At 38.5% G+C, this 24877-nt stretch overlaps 1 protein-coding gene across 3 annotated transcripts; it reads left to right on the top strand.

Moving 5' to 3' along the window:
• Positions 1-5005: 5005 nt before the first annotated feature.
• Positions 5006-24779, top strand: CFLAR (CASP8 and FADD like apoptosis regulator). 3 transcript variants are annotated; one of them, XM_051623654.1, is made up of 10 exons: positions 5006-5121; positions 10870-11296; positions 12121-12226; positions 13122-13257; positions 13428-13525; positions 14572-14623; positions 15862-15917; positions 16796-16874; positions 19718-20231; positions 21179-24779. In XM_051623654.1, the coding sequence occupies exons 2-10, from the start codon at positions 11001-11003 to the stop codon at positions 21315-21317; spliced, it is 1476 nt and encodes a 491-aa protein (XP_051479614.1). In that variant the 5' UTR covers positions 5006-5121; positions 10870-11000; the 3' UTR covers positions 21318-24779. The 3 variants fall into 3 exon arrangements, with proteins under 3 accessions (XP_051479614.1, XP_051479616.1, XP_051479615.1); XM_051623655.1 differs by lacking the exon at positions 5006-5121 and adding an exon at positions 5430-5518; XM_051623656.1 differs by lacking the exons at positions 10870-11296; positions 12121-12226 and having other exon boundaries at positions 5008-5518.
• Positions 24780-24877: the final 98 nt, after the last annotated feature.

The following is a 24877-nucleotide window of genomic DNA, read 5'->3' as shown; positions in this document are numbered from 1 at the left end:
ATTTGTTAATATTCACACTTAGGTCTCTATATAAAAAGACTCATGACCTTAAAAGTTTTAGAAAGCACTCAAAACTGCCTCAAGTGATATTAAAATACCAAAGCTTACACTTCATTCTATCAAAGTTATTTAATTTGGCAGACAACATGCACCAAAACAACCTCCTGTGTAATATCCAAAAATTAAAAATTACATTGCTGCCACACTTACTAAGTTGAATGTTTCACTCTGCAATAGCTATACTTACCCTAATATGACTCCCAATATACTTGAGTTTAAGGTGAAGCAAAAAGAGAAAGAGCAATTGCTTATTTCTTTGTCCTGGTGTGTTAAGTTGTAAATTTGCAGTAGAACAGATTTATTTACTTATTTTTACACTTAGCCTCTTAATAATTTATTTGAAATTTCCTTAAATTATCCAACAACTTCTGGGGTGCTTTAAGAATGCCTGGAGTGAGGACTAGAATAGAAAAGGGCCTGCTGGCAGTATATGTCCTCTGCAGTGCAAGGGATTAGAATTGGCTGAGCGTCCTTTTGTAAATTTTGTAATGCCATTAGATTAGTAACATAAGCTAAGGAGGGCATACCATCATTTTGCAACTCAAGCAACAGATAAACATAAAAGCGAAACTGGACTAACAAGTGACAAACTGTAAATGCCACTAGAAGATTACCTAGTGTACTTCCATGGTGAAGAAACTGAAAAGTTGAAGTAATCATGTCAAATTGCTGGTTTACAAAAAACATGAAGGTCATACCAAAACATTACTAAAATCTCATAATGTATATATTCACATACAACTTTTCTCAGTCAGATGATAACAGAGCTTTATTTTTAAACGAAATAAATAACATCTGTTATTGTGGGAGTGCAGCTGCATTGTTCAGTGGAAACTGTCATCTCTGTATGACATTGCTCAAAGCACTGTTCATAGGGCAAACATTTGTTTTACTAAGCTTTTCTTCCCCAATTCTTTCTAAGGCATCCCCATCGAGTTGCATAATTCCCTGAAAAACAAATAAAGAACCTAAGGTCTGTTGCACAGAATATTTCTATGTTGTCCCTTAGGCAGTCCTACCCAGAATACACATTTTCAAAGGCTGGTATTCACTGCTTGTTTTCTATCTGGGGCAAAGACAAAATTTCTTAATGTAACTGAGTTTTAGATGGCTGTTCAGAAAAACAATTAACAGAGCTAGCATTACATGCAGTATGGGTTCTTCTTAATGCACCCCAGGATACCACTGGCCTTCTTGGCCACAAGGGCACATTGCTGTCTCATGGATACTTTGTTGTCCACCAGGACTCCAAGGTCCTTCTCCACAGAGCTGCTTTCTAGCAGGTCAGCTCCTAATCTGTACTGGTGCATGGTGTTATTCCTCCCCAGGTGCAGGGCTCTACACTTATTCTTGTTGGACCTCATTAGGTTCCTCTTTGCCCAGCTGTCCTGTCTCTCCAAATCTTGCTGAATGGCCACACAGCCTCCCAGTGAATCAGCCAAGCCTCCCAGATTTGTATCATTAACAAACCTGGTGAGGATACACTTGGTCTCCTCATCCAAGTTGTTGATGAAGATGTTGAACAGGACTGGACCCAGCACTGATCCCTGGGGAACTCCACTAGTTACAGCTCTCCAGCTGGACTCTGCACCATGGGACACCACCCTCTGGGCTCTATTGTTTAGCCAATTCTCACTGTCCACTCTTTGACCCCACACTTCCTGAGCTTGCTCACGAGGATGTTGTGGGAGATGGTGTCAAAAGCCTTGCTAAGGTCAAGGTAGACTACATCCACTGGTCTCCCTGCATCTACCCATTCAGTCACAACATCATAGAAGGCTATCAGTTTAGTCAAACATTATTTCCCCTTGGTGAATCCATGCTGGCTACTACTGATAGTTTTCCTCTCTTCCATGTGCTTAGAGATGACCAGAATGAGCTGCTTTCCAGGGATGGAGATGAGGCTGACTGGTCTGAGTTCCCTGGATCATCTGTCTTGCCCTTTTTGAAGGCTGGAGTGGCACTGGCTTTCCTCCAGTCCTCAGGCACACCTCTTCTGGTTTCCATGATCTTTCAAAAATAACATAAAGTGGTGGAGCAATATCACCCAGCTCTCTCAGCATTGTGAGTGCATCCCATGAGGGCCCATGGATTTCCATATGTTCAGTTTTCCCAAATGATCTCTAACCCAATCTTCATCAACCAGTGGAGAGTCTTTCTTCCTCCAGGATTTCTCTCTTAACTTCCAGAGTCTGAGATTCACAAAGGCTGGTCATAGGAGCAAAGACCGAAGCAAATAAGGTATTCAGTAACTCTGCCTTCTCTGCATCCTCTGTTACTAGGGCTTCTACCTCATTCAGCAGTGGGCCCACATCTTCCCTATCCTTCCTTTTACCACTAATGTATTTGAAGAAACCCTACTTGTTCTCTTTTATGTCCTTAGCCAGGTTTAGTTCTAAGAAGGCTTTGACCTTCCTACATACCCTGACAACATTCCTATAGTTCTCCCAACTGACAAGTCCCTTCTACAAACTGTGAACTTCTTACTTTTTTCAGCAGCTCCTTGCTCATGCAAGTAGGTCTCCCTCCTCCTCTATCTGATTTTTTGCTCAAAGGAATGCACCCATCTTGAGCTTGGAGGAAATGATGTTTGAATATAAACCAGCGTTCTTGGGGCCTCCCTACCTTCTAGAGTCTGAGCCCACGGGACTTCTCCAAGTAGATCTTTGAAGAGTACAAAGTTAGTTGAATTTAAAATCTGTATGTTACACAGAAGTTAGAGCAGCTAAATTGTTGCAATACAATAATGACTACACATTGTAGATTAAATTTCAGATGTCTCTGAAATTCCATTTTCAGAGCATAACTGTTCTCACAATGTTAGGCAGCTGCAGTTTAAATAGCAGACAATAACTGTGTACATTGTTTTGTTAACCTGCCTTGAAATCACTCCTGAAAACCTTCCTACAAAAATCTTCTTTATTGAGCTCTCATACTATGAGCTTCTATCCTGTAATTAGATCTTTGCCAGTTCAGCATTTATTAAACAGACTTTTTACATCAATGCAAGTGTATTTTCTATATGCAGCTAACTGAAGTTAGGAGTGTTTGCCTCAGGGATTATAGAAGTAGTCAGAACCCATGCTTCTCTTCCAATTAAGTTTGCTGATTTCATCATCTGTCTCAAAACATTCAGGGATTCATCCAAACTGTTTTACATGTATGACAGAAAACTGATTTCACAGATGCTTTCTATGTCCTCAGTTGTAGGCCAGATAGAAATCTGAAAATCTGGAAGTCAGATAATCTTTTTACCATTGTTCTAATGAAGAAGAAAACTTCTTGAAAATAGTCTCTTCCCTTAGTGACTTAGCCTTTTTAAAAATAATTAACAGCAACACCAACACCGTAAAAAATGAAACAAGTGACACCATTTATACATAAAGATGGAATGCCCTCAGCCTGATCATACCAAGTCTGATTCTGAAATATATAGTACAGTAGACAAGCTCATAATATTTTAGGAGGCATAAACTCTTAAAAGTTTTTGTTTGTTTTACTAACTAGGAGAATCTATGAAATTAAACAGATCAAACTTGTTACCAAAGCATATAGAGAGAAGTCCAAGTCAGAAATTACATCCAAATGGAAATATATAGGACCATCTCTTCTCAATTACATGTAATCTTACTGGTATATTCTACATTTATACTGATCCACAGTTCCAGTTTACATGAGAACCTATCAATGAAGACAATGTACACTTCCAACTTAAAAACAAAGGGGAAGAATTAAAAAAACTTGCATACAACTAATAAATGCTGCCTATAAAAATGTGAAAGCTGTTTCATAATCATATACAAATTAGTAAATTAAGGAAAAAGTGGAGTAAATAAACAAAAAAAGTATATTAGTTGTTTAGGTAATGGTTGTGTTAAATTGCTAAGTCATTCATTCAACCTTTTTTTATTTTTTCAATATTTTTCTTTCGTAAGCGTGCAGTCATACCATTTCCTTAAATCTCTCCTATCAGCTCACACAAGTCTTTACATGTTTGTATGGAATAGATCCAAGAAGAAAAGGTACATACTGATCCACAGCAGATAGCTGGTTTCCTTCTGAACCAGCACAGATGCAGTGCTGTCTTAGTATCAGGGATACTGTGATCCCCCTTGAATGATTGATATCCAAGTGAGAGGCTGACCGTACCATTTCAGTATGAATTCAGGTATTTTTTTCAGAACAAAGAGCAGTCACTTGGTACCTGACCAAAATCTAAGGTGGGTGATTGCTTTCTGCCTCCCATTTTGCTTGTAGTTCAAAAGACAGTGGGACTCTTTCACAACAGCATGTTATCCCAGAGTACTGTGCTTCCACTGCTGTATTTTTAGAAGCACAAAACATGTGCTCCCCATTTAGTAAATGCTTTGAAATCCACTGAGGTGGAGTTATATATTGCATGTCTAATTTCACCACATATGGAAGCTTGTCTATTTCAGCAGATAAAATAGTCCAGAATTTTAGATTTTAGGCATTTAAAAGAGCAGCTCCAGCTACTATACTAGCACCTCAGGGTAAGTTGCTGCATGAACGTTGCTGGCTTTTATACGAAGAGAATCACAACACCCAACTTACAGGGACATTACTTGACATTTACTTAAGATTACACAACTTTCACACATCTGTACAGTATTACCCTATGAACGAACTCAGAGCGATAGAACAAGCTATGAACAAAGTAAGCGCTTACATCTGTATAAACTTCCCCCCAAACAGATGCCCACGCTTACCCCAACTCTGTAATCAGTCGCTGAAAATGGTCTCTTAACCCTGAAAGGCAAATGGGGCTAATAAAGCTGTTTTGTCTGTCCTAATAACAGCATAAAACCCGTAGCCCCAAAAAGGCCTACGCATATTCGGAACAGAGGGCCGCCCTCCCGCCACCCCACTCTCCTCACTGCGCTGCCACCGCCGCCGCTGCTCGGCAGCCATTTTGTGCGGGACTGGCACACAGCGGCGCGGGCGGGAGGCTGCGCGCGGGAGCAGACGTCTCTTCCGTAGCCGCCATCTTGTGGGATCTGCGCAGCTCTCTTTGTGCAGCTCCGACTTTCACCTCCGGAGGTAAACTATGAAGCAAAACTCAAAGCATAATTCTTGCCTTGCCTTGCCTCACCCCAAAACATCTAACGGCCAGACTCACGGGAAAACCGTAAGGGTTAGCGGACGTGGCTTGGCAGAGGTATAACGATGGTAGGGGTGGCTAAAGCCTGTTCCCTCGTCTCTCAGCGAGGGAAGATCTTGGCCTTCAACAGCTTTGCTATCTATGTGGAGGCGGTTTAGGTTTCTCTAGTAGTCGTAAGAAGCACAAGAGAAAAGCACTCTACGTGTCTTGCTGATGACAGAGGCGATACTCTACGCCCGGAGCCTGTCGTTACGCCTTCTCCGCTGCCTCCGCCTCCCTGCTCCCAGTGCCGGACGTGGCCCCGTGTCGTACGTGAGACCTACCCGGCGCGTTTGGGTGCGTTACACTTTTCGCTCTTCCTTTCACTCACATCTTTACACTCTGCGCCTTCAGTATAGGCTCCCCAACGCACCGTGCTCCGGGATCGGGTCCTCCTCCCTGATTAGGTCCCGTCTTTACCGGGGGGCGGGCTGAGCCGGGTATGTAGAGCCGGAGGGTCCGGCTCAAGTGCGGCCTGAGTCCGGGCTTGCTCCTGAGGAGAAACGAAACTGCTCCTTCGCCTGAAACATTTTTGAGTTGTAGAGCGGAGTTTCCGTTCGCTTAATTTTTCAAGTGTGATTTAAAAAGACGTAGTTAGAAAGTTATGTGGAAATCTGTGTAAATTCCCTACAGTAAAAACAGTTTGTTGCGGGTTTTTTTCTTGTTTGTTTGCTTTTTTTCATTTGGAGGACTGGGGTGTTAAACTAGTGGAAATTGAAAATGGAAATTAGCTTGGTCACTACTGTCTTGCACCGAAAACAAACAATTTAAGCATAAAACAGTAATAAGAAGTGTGGAAGTTACTGTGAAGTTTCCCTGTTTTTCCTAAGTATCTCGTACAAGTCGTCGTTCTTTTATAGGGAAATGTGAAAGTTGTAGAGTTGCTTCAAACAATTCAACAGCTTGAAAAATGCCAGATGATGCAGACTCAAAATGTAGTTGCTTTTGTGTTCTTTCACTACCTCTACCTGATCAAGCAAAACAAACCTGAGGAAGCACAAAATGCAGCTAGTGCCCCTTGTAGCAAAGTAACTTTCTACTTTTTCTCTTTAGTGTAGGGGCCTTCACATTATCTCATGTTGTGAAACAAAGATAATTTTCCAAATCAGAGCTATTCCCACTGATGTTACATGCTGGTTTTGCTGCTGCAGAGATGGTTGTGAAACGTTCAAGACACAAATGCTGTCAGAAATTAGACTCCCAACTGTAGACCCTGCTTAAGAGTGTGAAGTATTTCCCTGCTTCTATTGAAATACCTTCCTTTTTAATATGAGGCCTGATATGTTGACTTACCATCATTAATACAGGACATTTCTCTTTACTTTGCTAATCACATTGGTGTTTATGTTGTGCAGCATTTGTATTGCTATCATGGGAACAAGGGTTTCATGTATGGTATTAAACAGCAAAGCGTAAAATTGCTTGAGTCTTGTACATGCATACCAAATCTCCACTATAGTGTTAATACCAGCAGGGAGTTACTGGAGTCTTGTGTGTATTTGTGTGTGAAGTTTTAATATGTTTACATTTCCTGCTCTTTGGGAGGAAAAAAGATGTCCTTCATAGAAGCTAATGAACATACAGGTGGTTTTCTTTCTTAGTGCAGAATGGAAACAATTTGTGGTTTGAGGAGTAAATATGCTCAATGTTCTCAGGTGTTTACCATAAAAAATGTTTATTGTGAACCTTGTTTACAGTGTAGTGCCTGGGGTCAAAAGTCAGTGCAGACTTAGACAAATATGCCTGACACAGGTGGTTCCTATGCAGTGTGTGAGAAATTAATCAGTTCTAAAATCTTGCACTTTGTTCAGCAAAGTCTGAAAGTTAACCCAGAAATTTGTGTACTTACGTGCACTTTGGTACTATCTCTGTGAGATGTGTTTTCTCTCAGACCTCTTTTGGGGACAAGAAAATAGGTGAATAATTCTAGAATCGGTGAACTTTCTTACCAGATACCCTAAGACTTTTCCCAGAGAGCCCTTCCTCTGTGGAAATTTGGGATGAGAGTGAACTAAAAAACCTAGACTTAGAGAAAAATCTCCCCTCACCAGTAGTTCTCCATCAGTGTGCCAGGGGTTTTCCTGGTTTGAATACAGGAGGAAAAGAAGTTGTTCCATGTGTAGGCCTGCCTGTTTCACTCATTCTCCCCTAATGCTACTGATGTGGTCTTGCAGTATCTATCTTTTTTTATCTGTCAGTGGTGGCAGTCATGTTAGACTTCAGCTATTTGGAATGACTGTGGATTTCTTATAAATAGTATAAATGAGAATGGGTAGTACTTCAGGTTTCTTTTCAACTGTCCTCTTGCTCAGTAAGCTTTGCATTGAGATCATTAATTCAGTACATGCAACTGAAGAGGAAATTGAACTGAAGAGGAAAATCTTTAATATTTTCTTGCCCAATATGGGCAAATTACACATGCACACAAACTATTTGGGCAGGTTATATCTGATGAGTATGAACTTTCTGCTTAAGAAGATAAGCTTTTTTCCCTCTTTGTATAGAATTTACATTCAGTAACTTCTCATTGCAGGGCTCAGGTAATCTAAATCAAAAGCCAGGCTGCTGGGTTTCACATTGTCATTGCTTTTTTCCTTTAATTGTTGCAGCTATGATAACTGTGTCTATGACATTTGCAGAAGTGGTCATATAAGATAGAAGGGTGAAGCATGATGCCCTTCACCTCTCATGGTAAAGTAGATCTGGCTCAGATGTGTGCAGATGGAGTGTACCAGGTTTGTTCCAGTAGTGTGGCATTCCTGCTGTTAAAATACAGTGACATCGTTTTGGACTAAACACTTACTTTATTTTGCTCTTAGTCATTCCTGGCTCAGAATCTTGGGGGAATGAATGTTATTGACAAATCAGTTTGTGTGTAGCTGTTTTTCTTTTATTTGGGGCATCATTCCTGGTTCACCAGTGGAATTATACAGAAGAATGCATGATCTTAGGTAATTTTTCCTTGTTTTCCCTCCTACTGAAATTAGGAAGTAGTCCCCAATGGTTATTTGTGACATTGATATTTGTCAAACAAAAACAAGCTCATGTAATCAACTTTGTCAGCAGAGGAGGTATTGATCAGCACTTTTTTACAATGAGCATTCAATTTATCTTATATAAAGGAAGCTCACCAAAAAAGTCACAAAAAGAAGTTTGCAAAAAATTTTAAAGGCAGATTATTTTAAGATAACGTATACATAGGAATTTTCTATGTCTTTCTCTAGAATTCTCACAAATGTTTGATGCTAGATTGAAAACAAGAAGTTAGCAATTAATATGTTTTTCATCTGATAGAAAACTATACAAAACATTCCAGTGCATGAAGGGTTTCTCTGCTTTATCAGAGGCCTGAAAGCTTTCCTATTCTGCCCTTCCACCCCAGCTATACAAGTGCTAGCATTGCAGGTCCGTGGGTGAATTAGAACAGTACAAATACTTTCTCTACCCAGTTTCATTTTGTTGGAAACAAAATTTTTCAGCTTGCTATATTAAAAATACTGTGGTCTGGGTATTTGAAAGGGGCAGCATCGACTCATGTTTTATTTTTGTTTGTAAAGTTCTTTTGCTGTTTGCTCTGTTTACATTAGGGTTAAATGTTGCTGTACTTCTTAGAGCATATAGTGAATTTAATTCGCTCAAGTTCCTGAATGGTGTGATGTGCTGAGAGAAAACACTGGCTTTGTGTCTGTCCCTTTTGGGTTCTGAAGAGCAGAACTGTATCAGAGAGGATAGGTGTTGCTTTTTCTGATTGTGTGCTATAGCAGGAGTACTGTAGATTACGCATTTTCTCTAGCTATTTAGCACGGTCTGTTTAGACTGCACATAGAAGGCTGCAATGGGCTAAGCAGGGTATATGCAGCCTTGTTACTGGTGGGTGGTGTGGTACTGAAAATGAGCCTAAGTGGCTTCAGTGCCATTTTGAGGACCTTGCTGCATATACATTAGATCTCGTTTACACTGTAGTATGGAAGTGCAGGAGTACTTAAGCTGGGTAATGCTTGAGTCTTCTAATATGGTGGATTTCTGATATTTTACAGTTTGCCTGTTCAAACTTCTGTTTTGCTTCTGGAGTTGGCACCTTAAGGTCATAGCAGGGACTTGAGTTATAATCCCATAGTCATTCAGACATGCTATCAACAAGATCAAGATTGCTTTTTGCTTTTTTTTTTTTTAATACAGATTATTTGCTTTTGTGACTGGCAGCAGTGTTGAGGGGAAAGCTGCTGGAGTCTTTGACAACATAGAAAATATGGCTCATGGGGATAAATGTAAATAAAGGAGACTTTGCCCCAGGAACTTGGATTTGATATTCACTGACAGTGGTCAGTGAAACCCAATCCATGAGTTTAATCAAATCCAACTCTTACTCCCTTTCTGAGGGAAGTCAGGTGGTTGTATAGAACTATTTTTCATTTAAACAACATCAGAATGAGAAAAGGAAAAAAAAAATCTTATAGATGAGTTTATTTCATCTCCTTATTGTATGGACACAATATGTGGCATTGTTGATTGTAACTTCTAGAATATGTAACAAAAGGTTGAAAAGGATGTTATCCAGGTTCTAGAATCTTTCATTGTATTAGTTTTTGAAGTCAAATTGGCTTTGGTTTTCACAAAGGTTTAAACAAAACCAACTCCTTGTAAGGCTAAGATATATCTTCGGATTGCTCATTTCACTTTTCTTAATGTAGGTAATGGGGATCAAAGAAGGTTAAATAGAATTTCTGTAGTTGTTGGCAATGGAAATTGAGAATTGCACCCTAATTATTTTGTTAATCACAAGGATGAGTTTTTTTCTAGGTTTGAATTTTTATTTCAGTTTTCACTATGATGAAACACAAATGTCACATGAAGAAAAAAGGCAGTCTTGGCTTATCTATACCTTCAGAGATAAGTGATTTGCATACTTAAGGTTGGAATTTTTTCTTGGTGTGGTTCTTTGATCTTTTTGAGCATGGAGGGTGTATGTGTAGAATCCCTAAAACCTCAGTAACTCAGTTTGGAATCACTTTAAATTATGCTAATAAATAAGAAAATCCACACATTCCTGAATCTATAGATATTTAGTACTTAAAAATATTACCTATTATATTGTAAATATTTCCTTTATTTTTACTTCATTTAAGGCCACATGCATGTCTGGTATCAGTGGTTTTGTATGTGGAGTTTTTTCAATTATTTTATACACAATGTGTAGTTACACTACCTCTTATTTCCCAAAACTCTTTCAGAAGAATGTCCTGATGTTTTTAGGGGAGAAAAGGTGGTGGTGAGCAGTGGGGTGGAGGGTTGCTGGGAAGAGGTCAGAGATTTAGACTTAAATTGCTGTGGAACTTAACTCTTATTTCCAGAAGCACTTGAAATATCACTCATCAGCAATCTGATGACGTGTTTCACTTCCTATGGAATTTACAGACTTGTGTTAAAGTAATTTTACTTTTAAAAAACCTTCCATTTTTCTCTGATTAGTATGACCTACCAAGTACTTTTTGTTCTGTAATGAACAGCTGGGAGAACCCCTTGAGAACAGGAGGTCTGTGTAGACTACTTGATATTTTAGCTGTAAGTGAAATACATCAGACAGGAAAGTTAACTGTGAACTTGTGCAGCAGATCAATGATTTAGTAACTTTTAATTGTCTTCCACAGAACTGCTTTTAAAAATGCATCTAGTTAAGAATGAACACCAGACAAAGGCTGTGATAGACATGGGCTTCGTGTCATGTTGGCTTCCTGTTTAAAAAACAGGCTGACAATTTTAAAGGGATAGCAACAAAGTGATGACCAGGTGTGAAGTACCAGCTTCCCTCATTCATCAGATTGAACAAGAACTGGATAAAGAAGAAGAAGAGATTATGGTTTTTCTGTGCCGAGACCTTGCTCCTGACTTGGCCACTGCTGACCTTAGAGAGCTCTTGGTGGCTCTGAATGAAAGGGAGCAACTATCTTTTCTTGGCTTGTCCGAGTTGTTGTACAGAGTTAAGAGATTTGACTTGCTGAGGAGGATCTTGAAGACTGAGAAGGCAACAGTGGAAGCTAACCTTGCCAGGTGTTTCAGAATTATCCCTGCTTACAGGTAATATATCTATTTCAGATTTCAAGGCTACTCTAATTTGTTCAAAATGTATGTGGGTTGCTTTGAGGGACTAGATTTTTGTTTCTTTTTTTAAATAGGTCTTGAAGGTAAAAGAAAAGCAAAGAAGGGTATTATATCTAGAGTTACAGTGAAGAGAGTATGTCAAGTTGAGTCCTTAAAGTAAGCCCTTGTAGCTTCTTATATGTCGTGGCATTAGAAGCAAACTATCTTTAAGAAGTTTGTCTGTGTTAAGCAATAAAACCAGTGTTTGTACAGTTCTAGATTAGCAGATAAAAATGGCACTTTAGAGGAACATCATTAGTTAGAGGTGTTTTCTAGTTTGCTTTGGCCACACAGTCTTGTGGTATAAGTTTTCTTAGGGCACCTGTCCCCTCATGCTTTTTACTCTGTAGTTTTAAGAGACTTAATTTAAGAAGCTCCAGTTATATTATTTTAGCGACTTTGGAAAGAAATATACATGCTAATAAGGAAGATTTTCCTGTGTTAGCTTCTCACTGCAATACAAACCTTGTAAATACTAGGAAAAAAAGTTGAATATGTGTTCTGTTATATCATTCTCTCACTTAATCTCTATTGAAATATTAAGGAGACTTCTGTTTTCCTAACAGTTAGTATTCCACAGTCAATCTGAGTAACAGAGGTGCTGACTAGCAAGAGTAGGTATTTTGTTACTGGAGCAGGGTAGGCTTTTTTTCCTGTTGTTTAACTGAGAAGGTACATTAATACTGGAACATGGGAGAAGTTGAGTAGTTGGGCAAGGGTGGGATTTTTTTGAAAACTGAAGTGTCTCACCTTTGTTTCAGGGTACTAATGGTAGAGATTAATGAGAATCTGGAAAAAGAAGAAGTGGGTTCTCTTGTTTTCCTACTCAGGGATTATGCACCTCGTATGAAAATGGCAAAAGATAAGGTATGTTTTTCTGCTGGTCTTATCTGGAGCAATGAGAGATCCAAGTATAAAGGAAAGTAGCTAGATAGCAAAGGAGAGGAGGCAGTACTGCCAAGGGGTAGTGAAGCAGGTAGAGATAGAAGCCAGGAAGTAGAGAATGTGTAGTGGCTTTTATTTTTATTTTTTTTTTAATTTAAGAAAAGAAGCATGAGAAACAGCAAGAGGGAACAGTGAAGACTTCATGTAGGCAATGGTGTTAGCATGAATCTCACAGGCAGAAGGCATTAAAAAAATCTTTCCTCGTATTACTGATCTGAAAGTTCATATATGAATGATCTCAAACCAATAGTCTTATGAAATGTACCTTGAACTACTGAATCACTTTTATGTTTGTGATCTGCTTCGTTTACAGAAATTTTACGTTAATTAGTATTTCTCTGTACATTCACATTCTGAATGTTTAAGTGCTCTGAGAAAGCAGAGATTCAGTAGAGAGAGATCAGAAAACGTGACCACTGTGCACAGAAGACCGAAGACTTCTGATTTATTCCTTTGAGTTTGTGATTTTTTTTTTCCCCGTCTTTAACCAAAGGAGAAGAAAGGCCCTGTAAATTCCCCAAAGATTTTCTTACCTTTTGTTTTGTGGCATCCAAGTGGCTGGCTTTGCAGCTGGCTTTGTTTCCTCAAAAATGTTGATTGTTTTTAAGAATATTACTTTCTAGTTTCCATTACCCTCATGACAATACCAAGAATTCTTGTTTATCTTCCAGATAATTTTCTTAGTGTTTCAGAAGGTGATGTTCCTAGTTCTTGAATGTAAAAACTTCATGACCTCTCTGTTATTTTCTGGATTACTCTGTTACTGATAAAGAACAATTTGCTTATGTGACAGTTTGGTTTTTTGTTGCTATTCCAGAGTTTTCTAGCTCTTGTGATTGACCTCGAGAAACTAAATTTGGTGGCTCCTAATCAACTGGATTTGATAGAAGACTGTTTTCGAAATATTCACAGGATAGATCTGATTAGGAAGATTCAGAATTACAAACATGAAGGTAAGATGCTATTTTTGCACTGGTTTACCCTTGAAAGCAAGGATCAGATGTACCCTTACTGAAGACAGAATTACGAGTTTCGCTTCAGAGTATTCACATATTTAATGGATTTATGCTTTTAAAACAGCTGATATATCATAGTGTATTTCTCTGTGTGTTTCTGTTTTCAGCTTTACTGTCCTCCCTTCATTCCCAGCCAGTATATGTAAATGCACTTCAGGCATCCCTTCCTAATCTCAGTCTGATTGATCCTCCTTATAATTCAGGGGTAAGTATACAATAAATCAGACAGGTACTTTATTTCTAAATATTTCCAGACATTGAAAGGGGATGAATTTTGCAGAGCCTAAGGAATGAGAGATTGCTAGGGACTAAAATATTATTTGGTTTATTTATCTTATTCCTGTTACTTGCTGGGTTTGGGGTCTGATTGGTCTTCTGACTGAGAAAGTTCCCCTCTGAAAAGTTTCTGTGGTTTTGTTTGTTTGTTTGTTTGTTTTTCCTGTTAGTTGTATGTGTAAAATCTGTATCTTTCAAGGTTTTTCTGTTACTTTGGGGAGTGAAAAGTTTTTTGCTTTGACTGTTCTTTGCTAAACATTCTTTGTACTTCTGGACTTTGCATGTAAAGTGGCTTTTTAATTTTGGAAGCTAAAGGTATGGCTGTTTAAGGAGAGCTTTTCAGATTATTTTTTGGTTTAGTTTAATTTTAATTAAGATACCTCATTATGTGAAAAGTCATCAAATGCATGCAATGTTCTTTGTATTTGAGTTAGGTCTAATACTGCAGTAGTACTACCTTATTTGAAGTCTTTACCCTTGCTGAGTGAATTTGTTGAGATTATTTCTGTCATGTGTTCAGTAAATATGCACCTATAATGTTTACATACAAGACACCAGTGATGAAATTTGTCTTTACTAACAAAGCCACAACAACTTTGTTTTCCAGACTCGTAATGGGAGTTTGCATTGATTTTTTCCATATTATGATAATACTGTTAGAATTTCCTTCCTAATTCAATGAAAGTTTCTCCCTGCTGGTCTAAAAGAAATAAAATTCACACCTTCAGAGGTTTTTTGTTTGTTTCAGTACTTTAAGGAATAAGCTTTTCTTTGCTGTTCATGGCGAACTGGTAATTTTTTTCTGAGGAGGAATGCTTTGGGGGTTTTTGTTTGTGATTCTGGTGGGGTTTTTTTTCTTGGTATCTAAAATATATAATCCTTTCATTGAGGAAGAAAAATACTACAGTATTATATTTTGGAACACATTAATTATTGAAGGAGAGAGGAGAAAAATATTTCTTTCTTCCATTTTAGATCCAGAATATGAACACAGGAAAATCAGAAAATGGAGAAAGTCTCATTCTGGGTAAGAGCATTTTATCTGATTTTTGGTAATCTTACAATGAAATTCATAATTTGTCTCTTTATCAAAAGGACTGTTGTTTGATAGCTGTGTTTATGTCTAATCCAGTTCATAACACCAGGAGCAGAGAGTATTTGGTAGCTCTGAAAGTGGAGCCTTGCCTTCTTGTTTGTTCTTGCATTTTCTTTGCTTGTGCTGCCAGATATTAAAACTTATTGAAGTTGTTGTGGGCTTCCATTTTCATAACTTTTTAACAGACGGAATAGTTTATCAGTAAAATCATGGGGAAGGTTGACTCTGGAGGCCTGTACAGTGCAGCTGTACCCATTAACTCTTGAATAGGAAGTTATTGTGTCAGTTTAGTGGTGGACTCTTCAGCACGCCAACAAAGAAGTTGTCCAGGGAGTGCCAGGTTCTTGCCACATGTGCTGTGCTCTTTCTCTAAACCCAAAATACCTCTCAAATACAGCAATTTTTAAAAGAGTAGTTGGATGAGTTATTTCAGTAGAGGAGAGATTGTGTGTTTATTGGATTTGTTTCGACTGGAGTAGAGTTAATTTCCTTCCTAGTAGTTGGTATAGTGCTGTGTTTTGGGTTTTGTATGAGAACAATGTTGATAACACCAGTGTTTTAGTTGTTGTTATGTAATGTGTACTCTAGTCAAGGACTTTTCAGCTGGGAAGGGGCACAGCCAGGACAGCTGTTCCAAACTGGCCAAAGGGATATTCCATACCAGATGATGTCATGCTCAGTGTATGAACTTGGGGCTAGATTGGCTGGGGGGCACCATGACTCAGGAACTAGCTGGGCATCAGTCAGTGGCTGGTGACCAATTATGCCGTGCAGCACTTGTATATTCTATTGTTATTATAATAGTCATCTATTTTACTGTAATACTAAACTGTCTTTATCTCAACCCATGAGTTTTACCTTCCAATTCCCTTTCCCATCTGCACTGGGAAAGAAGTGAGCAAATGGCTGTGTTGTAACTGCCTACTGGGTTAAATCACAACTTGAATTCTAGTCACAAGCAATGTAAAATGCAATCTAAATAACATTTTAGAGGTTAAAATTTTTGTGGTTTGTTTTCTTGGTTATTTTTAACTTCGATAGCATACGTAGGAACTAAGAGGTCCAGATGAGTGAGAATTTGGCTGAACTAGATAGGGTCCTCTTTAACTGATTTGGTGTCAAAGAAATGTCACTGGTACTTAAATACTGAGACTGTTTGTGTGTTTTAGCTGCAGCAGGACCAGTCCACATGTCCATTCAGGAATCAGGAGCAGTGTCACATAAGGTATGTGCTTGTGTATGTGACTCTTGTAAATACAATTAAAACCTCTGCAAATATTCACCTTAGTTTTCTTTGTGTTTATTTTGAGATTTCCTTTAATGGCATGCAGATAGAACAATGTACTTCCCTATCTCACTCAGCCCCAAACAATTGCTTTTGCATTGTATGTTTTTAATGTAAACTATTTGCTGCTACTTGAAGCAGCAGTGTGCAAAAAGCGTGCACTAAACTTCTATATTATAAGGAGGGAGTAATTGTGATAGAGTAGTTACAGATTGTTTAAGAACAAGGAGGTTGTTTGCTTAACTGAGGAAATAAATGTTTTTCTGAAGAGCAGTGCTTGCTTGCGCACCTGAAGAACACAAAAATTCTCTACATTTATTGTGTTGACAATTTGAAACTTATCACTCCCAACATCTCAAAAGCAGTTACACTTAAGGAAATTAACCATTGCTGTCATGGTCCAGATCTTTAAAAACTCCTTCCACCCATACAGCCTTTTTTTTTTTTTCTTTCTTTCTTTTTGAAATAAGATATTCATATTTGAAGATCTGTCCAGAGTTAAGGTTCAGTCTCAAACTTGCTTCTCTTGTTTCTGATAGAGTCAAAGTCTTTGTTTAAGGATCATTATGGTAGTAAGATTACATAACACAAAATTTAAGCCTGTACTAGAAATAGGAAGAAATGTCATTAGTCCATGTCCCCTGATTTTTTGTATGAAGATAAGACATACTGTATTCCTGTAGATCCCTTTCTTACGGAAAAACAAAATAATAGAATTGAATAGGTCAGATGTGGTTGAACTTGGGGAAAAAAGTCAAGTCTGTAAGTTAAAAGAGGATGACATATTAACTTAGCATTTGTCCTTTTGTGTTCCTCAGGTGTTTGATGATCAGTACAGAATGCAAAGTCAACCTCTAGGAATATGCCTGATAATAGACTGTATTGGCAATGATGCAGGTAAGGGTCTGGAATTTGAAGTAACTTATATTTTTTATCTTGGATAATTAGAACAATTGAGTATAAAGAATATGATGTACATTTACAAGGCAGACTAGGGCAGAGTTGGAAGGCCCAACCTGAGGTTACAGCCACATGCCCTAACTGTTACGGACAATGCTTGTTTGTTTATTCATGCAGAATCTCTGAATGAAACAATTTGCAAGGAAATAGACTGAATTTTGGGAGGGAGAAAAAGAATGTTCAGAGACCAACAGAATAGTTAAGCTATAGTCATACAGCAGGTTCTTGGTAGAGATTGTTTCTCACCAGTTAACAGAAGCAAGACCAAAGCTATTGCAGATTTGAAGTATAATCCGTCAGACTCAACATACTTTGAATAGCTGAAGGCATGTGGTCCTTTATTAGTAATGCCCCTAGGCTTCTATTACATCTTGTACAGTTTAATTAAAACCATCACCATAGCTTTATAGGGAAAATAATTTTTTTCCTTCCCTCTTGGTATAGTTAAAAAAAAAAGCCACACAATTTGCATATGGAATTCAAGGTACATGGTGCCATGGTTAAAATGTGGTTTTTTTCCTAATTGTCTTTGTAGAAACCAAAAATAAGATTCTTGCAAAAGCAAAAAAAAAAAAAATCTCCTCTCTCTCTAATTATAGTAGCACATGAGGCTAAAATTAAAATGAAGAGTGTACTTGCAGTAAGTTCTATAACAGGCTAGGAGATGCAGGGGAAGAAAAGGGTTTGTGGGCGTAAGTTCTCTTTCTCATAACTAATAGTGCAGTGGATGGACCAACTTAGAATTGTTGATGTAGGTGTTGAAGAGCAGTGAATGCAGAGCAGAGACACAGCAATTTTTTGATGTTTGCTTGACTATAGTATTTTAGGTAAATAATACAAAACAAGATGCTTACTTTGCCATTAGGATTACAAGAACTAGAACTAATTAACAGTCCTGCCATGTATGGAGAAGAGGGTCAAGGAAGTTACATACTCAGTTGCATGCAACTAGGAAGCCTTGTTTGGATCAGATTTCCATATGTCTTGCCAAGCTCATCAATGACCTCTGGCAAAAAAAAAACAAACACACACCCCCCCCCTCCCCCCCAAACACACAAAAAAAAAACGGAAAAAGAACCCAACCAAAACAAACAAAAAAACCAATAATGAAATTGCTGGATGGTAGAAATGACATTGTTCAGTCTCAAGCACTTCATAAGTACTACTCAAAAAAAAAAAAAAGGCAAAAAATATAAAAATAAGGACAGCCAGCTTGCTAAGGACTGAAAGACTGGGGGTGAGAGGACAGTCTGCTTCAGTACCAAAGTGGTTACTTATTGCAGAGTTCTGTTTCTTAAAAGCAAATGCAAAAATAATTGCTAGAGAAATTTCAGTGTGGAGAGCTAAAGAAAACATGGTGTGAAAATAGCCTTGTTTACAAAATAAACCTCTTAAAATTTCATTGCCTCTAATAGAATATGAGCATGTGCTGACCTGATTTATTGAACAAGTGTGTTTTACTGTGCCAGGTCTGATTTTTTTTATTGTTTTTTTTTTTGTTTTTTTTTTTATGAAACAGTAAATACAAAAGCATGTAAGACAATGATGTCAAGTAAATTTAAAATAAAATTGCTGTATCAAAAGCTTACCATGTATAATTTCTGCTTAATTGTTAAACAAAGGTATCAGCTCTAAGTTTGTTGGATTTAATTTTTTTTTTCAATTGGAACTCTTAGGATGTGTGTATAGTCTAAGGTGATGCCGAGTTTCATATCTTTGAGTGTATGTGCTACTGAGATAAGTAAATTACAGGAAAAGAACGCTTCTTGCTGAAACTCGGTTTTTTGTATGTATTGCTGCCCTCTAATGGGGGAAGCGATTCATTGAGTATATAGCTCCTCAAAGCTGCTAATACTTAATCCTCCATCTGAATTTTAAGAGCATGTTTTATTGCCTTACATAGAGGGGATTTTCCTTTCTATCTCCAAATTTTAAAAATGTCTGGAAGTTTTCTGAATTCTTTTACAAAATTTAATCAAACCAGCAGAATTGGAATGAAATTCCATAGTTCCTGTTTATCACCTTTCTTATAATATAGTTTGCATCTAACCTGTAGTTTGCTGTCAAAGGTTATGAGTTCTGTTCCCTGTTGTCATTATGGGCTTCTTGAGGAGAACAGTGTGGTAATATAACACCTGCTTTCTTGCCAGTTACCTGTGAAATGGCCTCTGCTCATTAGGGATTATTAAACTTTTTGAAGTCAAGGAACAGTCTTATCTTCCTGCCTGTGTAAGGCATTTTACATAAACATGGCACTTAATATTTCCTGTCACATTGGAAACTGTGCATAGCCAACGTATATGTGGTTTATACTAAAGATACGATGTTAAAGGTATGAGTCATAGTAGTAGCTTGTGCTTCTCTGAACACTGAAAAAAAAGCTGTGTTAACCACCACGTGTCTGATTTCACTGCCATATTAATAAGCATCCCCAGTAGTTACTTAGACTCTCTTGTCTGATATTTTAAGTCCTAGGAGCTTGGGATACTGGCTCTAAATGAAAGTATGCAAGTGTCTGTGGAATTAGGAACAGATCATGTGCCAAGTAATAGTGTCTTTGCTACCGTGAAGTGCATAACTCATATTTAAGACAGCATGCTTATAGCACTACAAGTATGTAATATACTGGGATCGACATCAAGTACTCCTGATTTATTTTTTTTAAATTATTGTGATGAAATAAACATTTCCAATAATGAAATCCTGTAAATACTGTCATTCAAGATAGATGAAACTGAGCCTTGATATACTGTGATTTAATTACATATTGATTTTTTCAGATGTGTTGGAAGAGACCTTCAGAGGCTTAGGCTATGACGTTCATTGTCACAGATATTTAAATATGAACACCATGAATCAAACATTGCTTGAAGTTGCAAGGTTGCAGAAGCACAGAAGTTGTGACAGCTTTGTCTGCATATTGGTCAGCCGTGGAACTCCTCAAAGCATATTCTGTACAGACCATACCTTTTCTGGATTCCCTTTGGAACAAATAAAGAAATACTTTACAGCAGACTCATGTCCAGAGCTCCTAGGAAAACCAAAGCTTTTTTTCATTCAGAGCTACATCGTGCCAGAAAATGAGCAAGAATGTACTAGTCTGTTGGAAGTAGATGGGAATTATGAGAAAATCATCACTAACGCAAAAATCCCTTGGAAAGTCACTATCCCCCAAGTAGCAGACATCTTTTGGAGTCATTGCAAGGTGGATGTGTCTACAATAGAAAAATTTCCAAGTTCCTCTTCATATTATCTGCATTGTCTGGCTGAGATACTTAGCAGCCCTCATAAAAGGTAAATAAAAAGGAAAAATAATAACTCTTTTCCTAAAACAGCCTGCTGTCCTAGAGAAAGAGAAACCTTAAGTTTTGTCGTATCTGGTTCTGAAAAGTGTCTTCATGTTGTGTCATAGGTTAAAAGACAAGCATAGGTGATTTTGGAATGAAGGTGCAGGAAAGCAGTCTAAAGTAGGAGTGCAGCTTCTGATTCTGGAGAATAAAATTAAATATTATGTCACTGGGGCTTGCAGAGTGAGAAGGAAAGAACCTGTCCTAGATAATGTATATCAGTGCTTTGTTCAGGATTGGAAATTTTACTTCTCCAAGATAACAAGGTACACACTAGGCATCTGTCAAATTGAGGATTGCCTTTTATCATTAAGAAGGGCTGTGTTTGCAAATGTAAAGTCACTACCTAAGTTCGGGGGAAAAGCAGGTGAGAGGGAAGGATTTTGTCTTGTCTTTAGATCTAATTAACCTTCTGTTCAGGAAGCCACTAGATTGCCAGTTTGCAATCTTGAATTTAAATTATCAGAAAACTTTAGTCTATCTAAAGAGATGACCAAAAGGCATCTGAGCAAAAATCAAGTATGTTTGGTTATATAACTTAACAACAACTATTTTCTTTGTACAACTGATTTACCAAGGAGCTAGCAACTGTTTTTCAAGATAGCTGCAGGGTTAGCATTTAGTACTTTGTTATGAATCCTAAAATCTTGCAATGAAATGACAGATCAACGTATCAGCATGACCAGTATCACAACAGCGATGTGAGTTATAATAGATCGTATCCAAAATGCATATTATGCCTTCTTTAGGTTTTAGAGGTGTAACCTTTGCAATAAAGACTGAAATTTGAAATTTTCTCTTTGCTAAGTCTAAGTTGTCTTCTCTCTTGTCTATTCTTAAATGGTATCTTGCTTCATTCTCTAATAGATATCTTTTATTTTTTTTTTCTTGCAGGAAACTGTCTATATTAGATATCCACACAGAACTGAACAGAAAAGTCTATGAATGGAATAAGACCACTGACCCAAGCCAACAATATTCACTTCTGCTTCAGCACACACTGAGAAAGAAGCTTTTTCTTTCTTCTACTTAATTGCTGTTGGAAAGAACACATTTGAAGTGGCTAACAGGAGACACTATGATCCAGACAGTTTTACACATATTTTTACTTTATGTGTTGTTACTGCATGTATATCTAAAGTTCCTATTGCTTCCAAAAGCAGGGATTTAGAAGCATTTTGGTGTATTAAGGCACTAGATTTTGTATCTTTAGACAGAAGGTTTTGAAAGCTTGGATGAGAATGGCATCTATCATATAGCACTGCAGAAGATCTTGCAACCAAGTACAACAGTGCAAGGAACTCTAAGCTGTATAGCCCTTGGGTTTTCCAGAGTTTTGTATTTTTATTGTTTCATTGGTTGTTTTTTTAGCATAACTATTAGCAGTGCAGTGATACGGGTTCTTCTGTTGATGCTTAAACCAAATACAAGCCAGTGCAAACCACTGAAATTCACTGGGTGCTTTCCCCAGCATCTAAAAATGCAAAATGTGTCAGGAAAGAATGCCTACCCAGAAACACCAGTTATTCATTAACGCTTGTGTGCCTCCACAGACTAGCAAAACAGAAGGAGAGAGATGGTCTTTTAAATAATATGGATTCCATCTGCCTGATGCATTAGAGGTTGTGATTCACCCAGAACCCTGTGTCATTGGCGTTGTCACAGCGTACAATTGCTATATGTTAATAACTGAGACAATCTGTCATGTTTTGGTCTATGTTTTCCTCTGATACAAAAATGAGTCTACACATGTCAGGGCTTGGCAGGCAGGGGTGCCAGGAGGCCTGTGTGGATGAGCAAGGAGCTCCTGGACACAGTTAAATGTAAAAAAAAAATAAAAAATATTTACCTATCCCTGCTTCTACTTGCTGTATCCTGGGAGAAGTACAGACAAGTTGTTAGAGAAGCAGGGAATTGGGTAAGGAAAGCCAAAGCACAGAGAGAATTGGGTCTGGCCAGGGATGTTAAGAATAACAAGAAAAGTTTCTACAGGTATGTCAGTGGTAAGAGGAAGACTAGGAAAAGTGGGGGCCCACTCCAGAAGGAAACTGGAGACCTGGTTATGGAAGACATAAGAGAAGGCTGAGGTACTCAATTACTGTTTTGCCTCAGTTTTCACCAGCAAGGACTCTGGCTGCACCATCCAGGTTGCAGAAGGCAAAGGCAGGGACTAGGAAAAAGATCTCCCCATTGCAGGAGAAGAGCGAATTCCAGCCACCTGAAGGTGCACAAGTCCATGTGACCTGATGGGATTCATCCATGGCTCCTGAAGGAACTGGCTGATGAAGTTGCAAAGCCTTTGTCCATCATGTTTTAAAATCTTGGTGGTCTGGCAAAGTTGCCACTGATTGGAAAAGGGGAAACATAAACCCCATTTTCAAAAAGAGAAAAAAGGAAGACATGGGGGACTACACGCCAGTCAGTCTTGGCTTTGTGCCTGTCAAAATCACAGAGCAGATCCTTCTGAAGGCTCTCATAAAGCACATGGAAAACAAAGGGATGATTGATGACAGCCAACACAGGTTCACTAAGGGCAGATCCTGCCTTACTAATTTGGTGGCCTTCTGCAGTGAGGTCACAGCATCAGTGGACAAAGGAAGAGCAACCTGACATCTTTTACCTGGGCCTGTGCAAAGCCTTTGACCCTGTGCTGCACAACATCCTGGTATTGAAACTGGAACAGTATTGATTTGATGGATGGACCACTCGTTGGGTAAGGAACTGGCTGGATGGTCACACTCAGATAGTGGTGAGGAGTGGCTCAATGTCCAGATGGAGACCAGTGATGAGTGGTGTTCCCCAAGGGATGGTACTCAGACCTGTGCTGTTTAACATCTCTGTTGGTGACCTGGACAGTGCCATTCAGTGCGCCATCAGCAGGTTTGCTGACTACACCAGTGTGGTGAGGTTGACAGGCTGAAGGGAAGGGATTCCATCCAGAAGGACCTTGACAGGCTTGAGAGGTGGGCTTGTGCAAACTGCATGAAATTCAGCAAGGCTAAGTGCAAGGTCCTGCACCTAGGTTGGGGCAATCTCAGGCACAAATACAGGTTGGGTGGAGAATGCATCAATAACATTGATAAGTCTTGAGGACAAGGACTTGGAGGTGATAGTGGACAAGAAACTCAATATGAGCCTGCAATGTGCACTTGCAGCAGAGTGCCAACTGTGTCCTTGGCTGCATCAAAAGAAGTGTGACCAGCAAGTCAAGAGACGTTATTCTCCCCCTCAACTCTGCTCTCATGAGACCCCCACCTGGACTACTGTGTCCAGTTCTGGAGCCCCCAACACAAGGAGGACATGGAGCTCATGGAGAAAGTCCAGAGGAGGACCACGAAGATGATCAGAGGGCTGGAGCACTTCTGTGAAGACAGGCTGAGTGAGTTGGGGCTGTTGAGCCTGGAGAAGAGAAGGTTTTGGGGAGACCTCATAGCAGCCTTCCAGTACCTGAAAGGGACCTACAGGAAAGCTGGGGAGAGACTTTTTACAAGGGCTTGTAGCGAGAGAACAAGGGGTAATGGATTAAAAGTGGAAGAGGGGAGATTTAGATTAGACATCACAAATAAATTCTTTACTATGGGGGCAGTGAGACACTAGAGCAGGTTGCCCAGGATAGCTGTGGAAGGTCTCTCCCTGGAAGTACTAAAGGGCAGGTTAGATGGAGCTCTGAGCATCCTGATCTAGTGGGAGTTGTAGCTGCCAATTCAGGGGGCTTGTATCTAGATGATCTTTGAAGTCCCTTCCATCCCAAACCATTCTGTGACTGTGATTTTACAGTAACTACAACACAGTTTAAAAATGTGGGATTTTAGAAGATGTTTTGTGGAAGCTGAAATGTGATTCACACTTGTTGCACCAGGCATATTGGTGAAAGTGCACTTTACTATATTTGAACCTAAATGTTGTACCACTGGCTCTTAATATTGGATGAAATTAAAAATCCCACCCTCACTGCTTTTATTTATGAAAAATAGTATATTGTACATTAGTATATTTATAATAATTAGGAGGGCTTGGCCAGTAAACTTAATGCTGGTAGCAGTGAATTTCTTTATTCTTCAACGTAAAGTTGTACTTCTTAGGTTTTGGCTTGTCATAATTTTTATTAACTTTTTTTTTCTTTAAAGTCAGGCTTCTTAAGTTTTATTCAGAAAAAAACAGATGCGTTTTCAAGTAGCTTCTATAATTGAAAGTAAAACTCACTTTTATTTTTCAAAGAGTAGACACTGAAGTCTAACAGAGTCCGTGTTACGTGATGTAGATACAGTCTTTTCCTGGCTTAAGAGGCTTCTAAGCTGGTGATTGATGAGGATTGTTAGGAGTATACAAAGAGAAGAAACACCCTGAACAAGTTTTACCTTACAGTCTTTAACTATCAATATTAAATGTTAGATGAAAAAATATATTTATTTATATTAGTGTACCATTTTATATCATATATAAAGTATATTTTCTATCACTGTGATTAAATCTTCACTCATTATCTTTTTTAAAATTTTTGTGTTCTGTTTTATTTCATTGTTAACTCCAGAAGGCTACATACACGGTTGTGATGAGAAGAGAATTTTGCACAGTTTAGAAAAAAGAATTAAC

This window comes from Apus apus, chromosome 6, assembly GCF_020740795.1.
Source record: "Apus apus isolate bApuApu2 chromosome 6, bApuApu2.pri.cur, whole genome shotgun sequence".
Taxonomy (NCBI): domain Eukaryota; kingdom Metazoa; phylum Chordata; class Aves; order Apodiformes; family Apodidae; genus Apus; species Apus apus.
The sequence above is the reverse complement of the archived record's forward strand: the minus strand, read 5'-3'. Positions and strand labels throughout refer to the sequence as shown.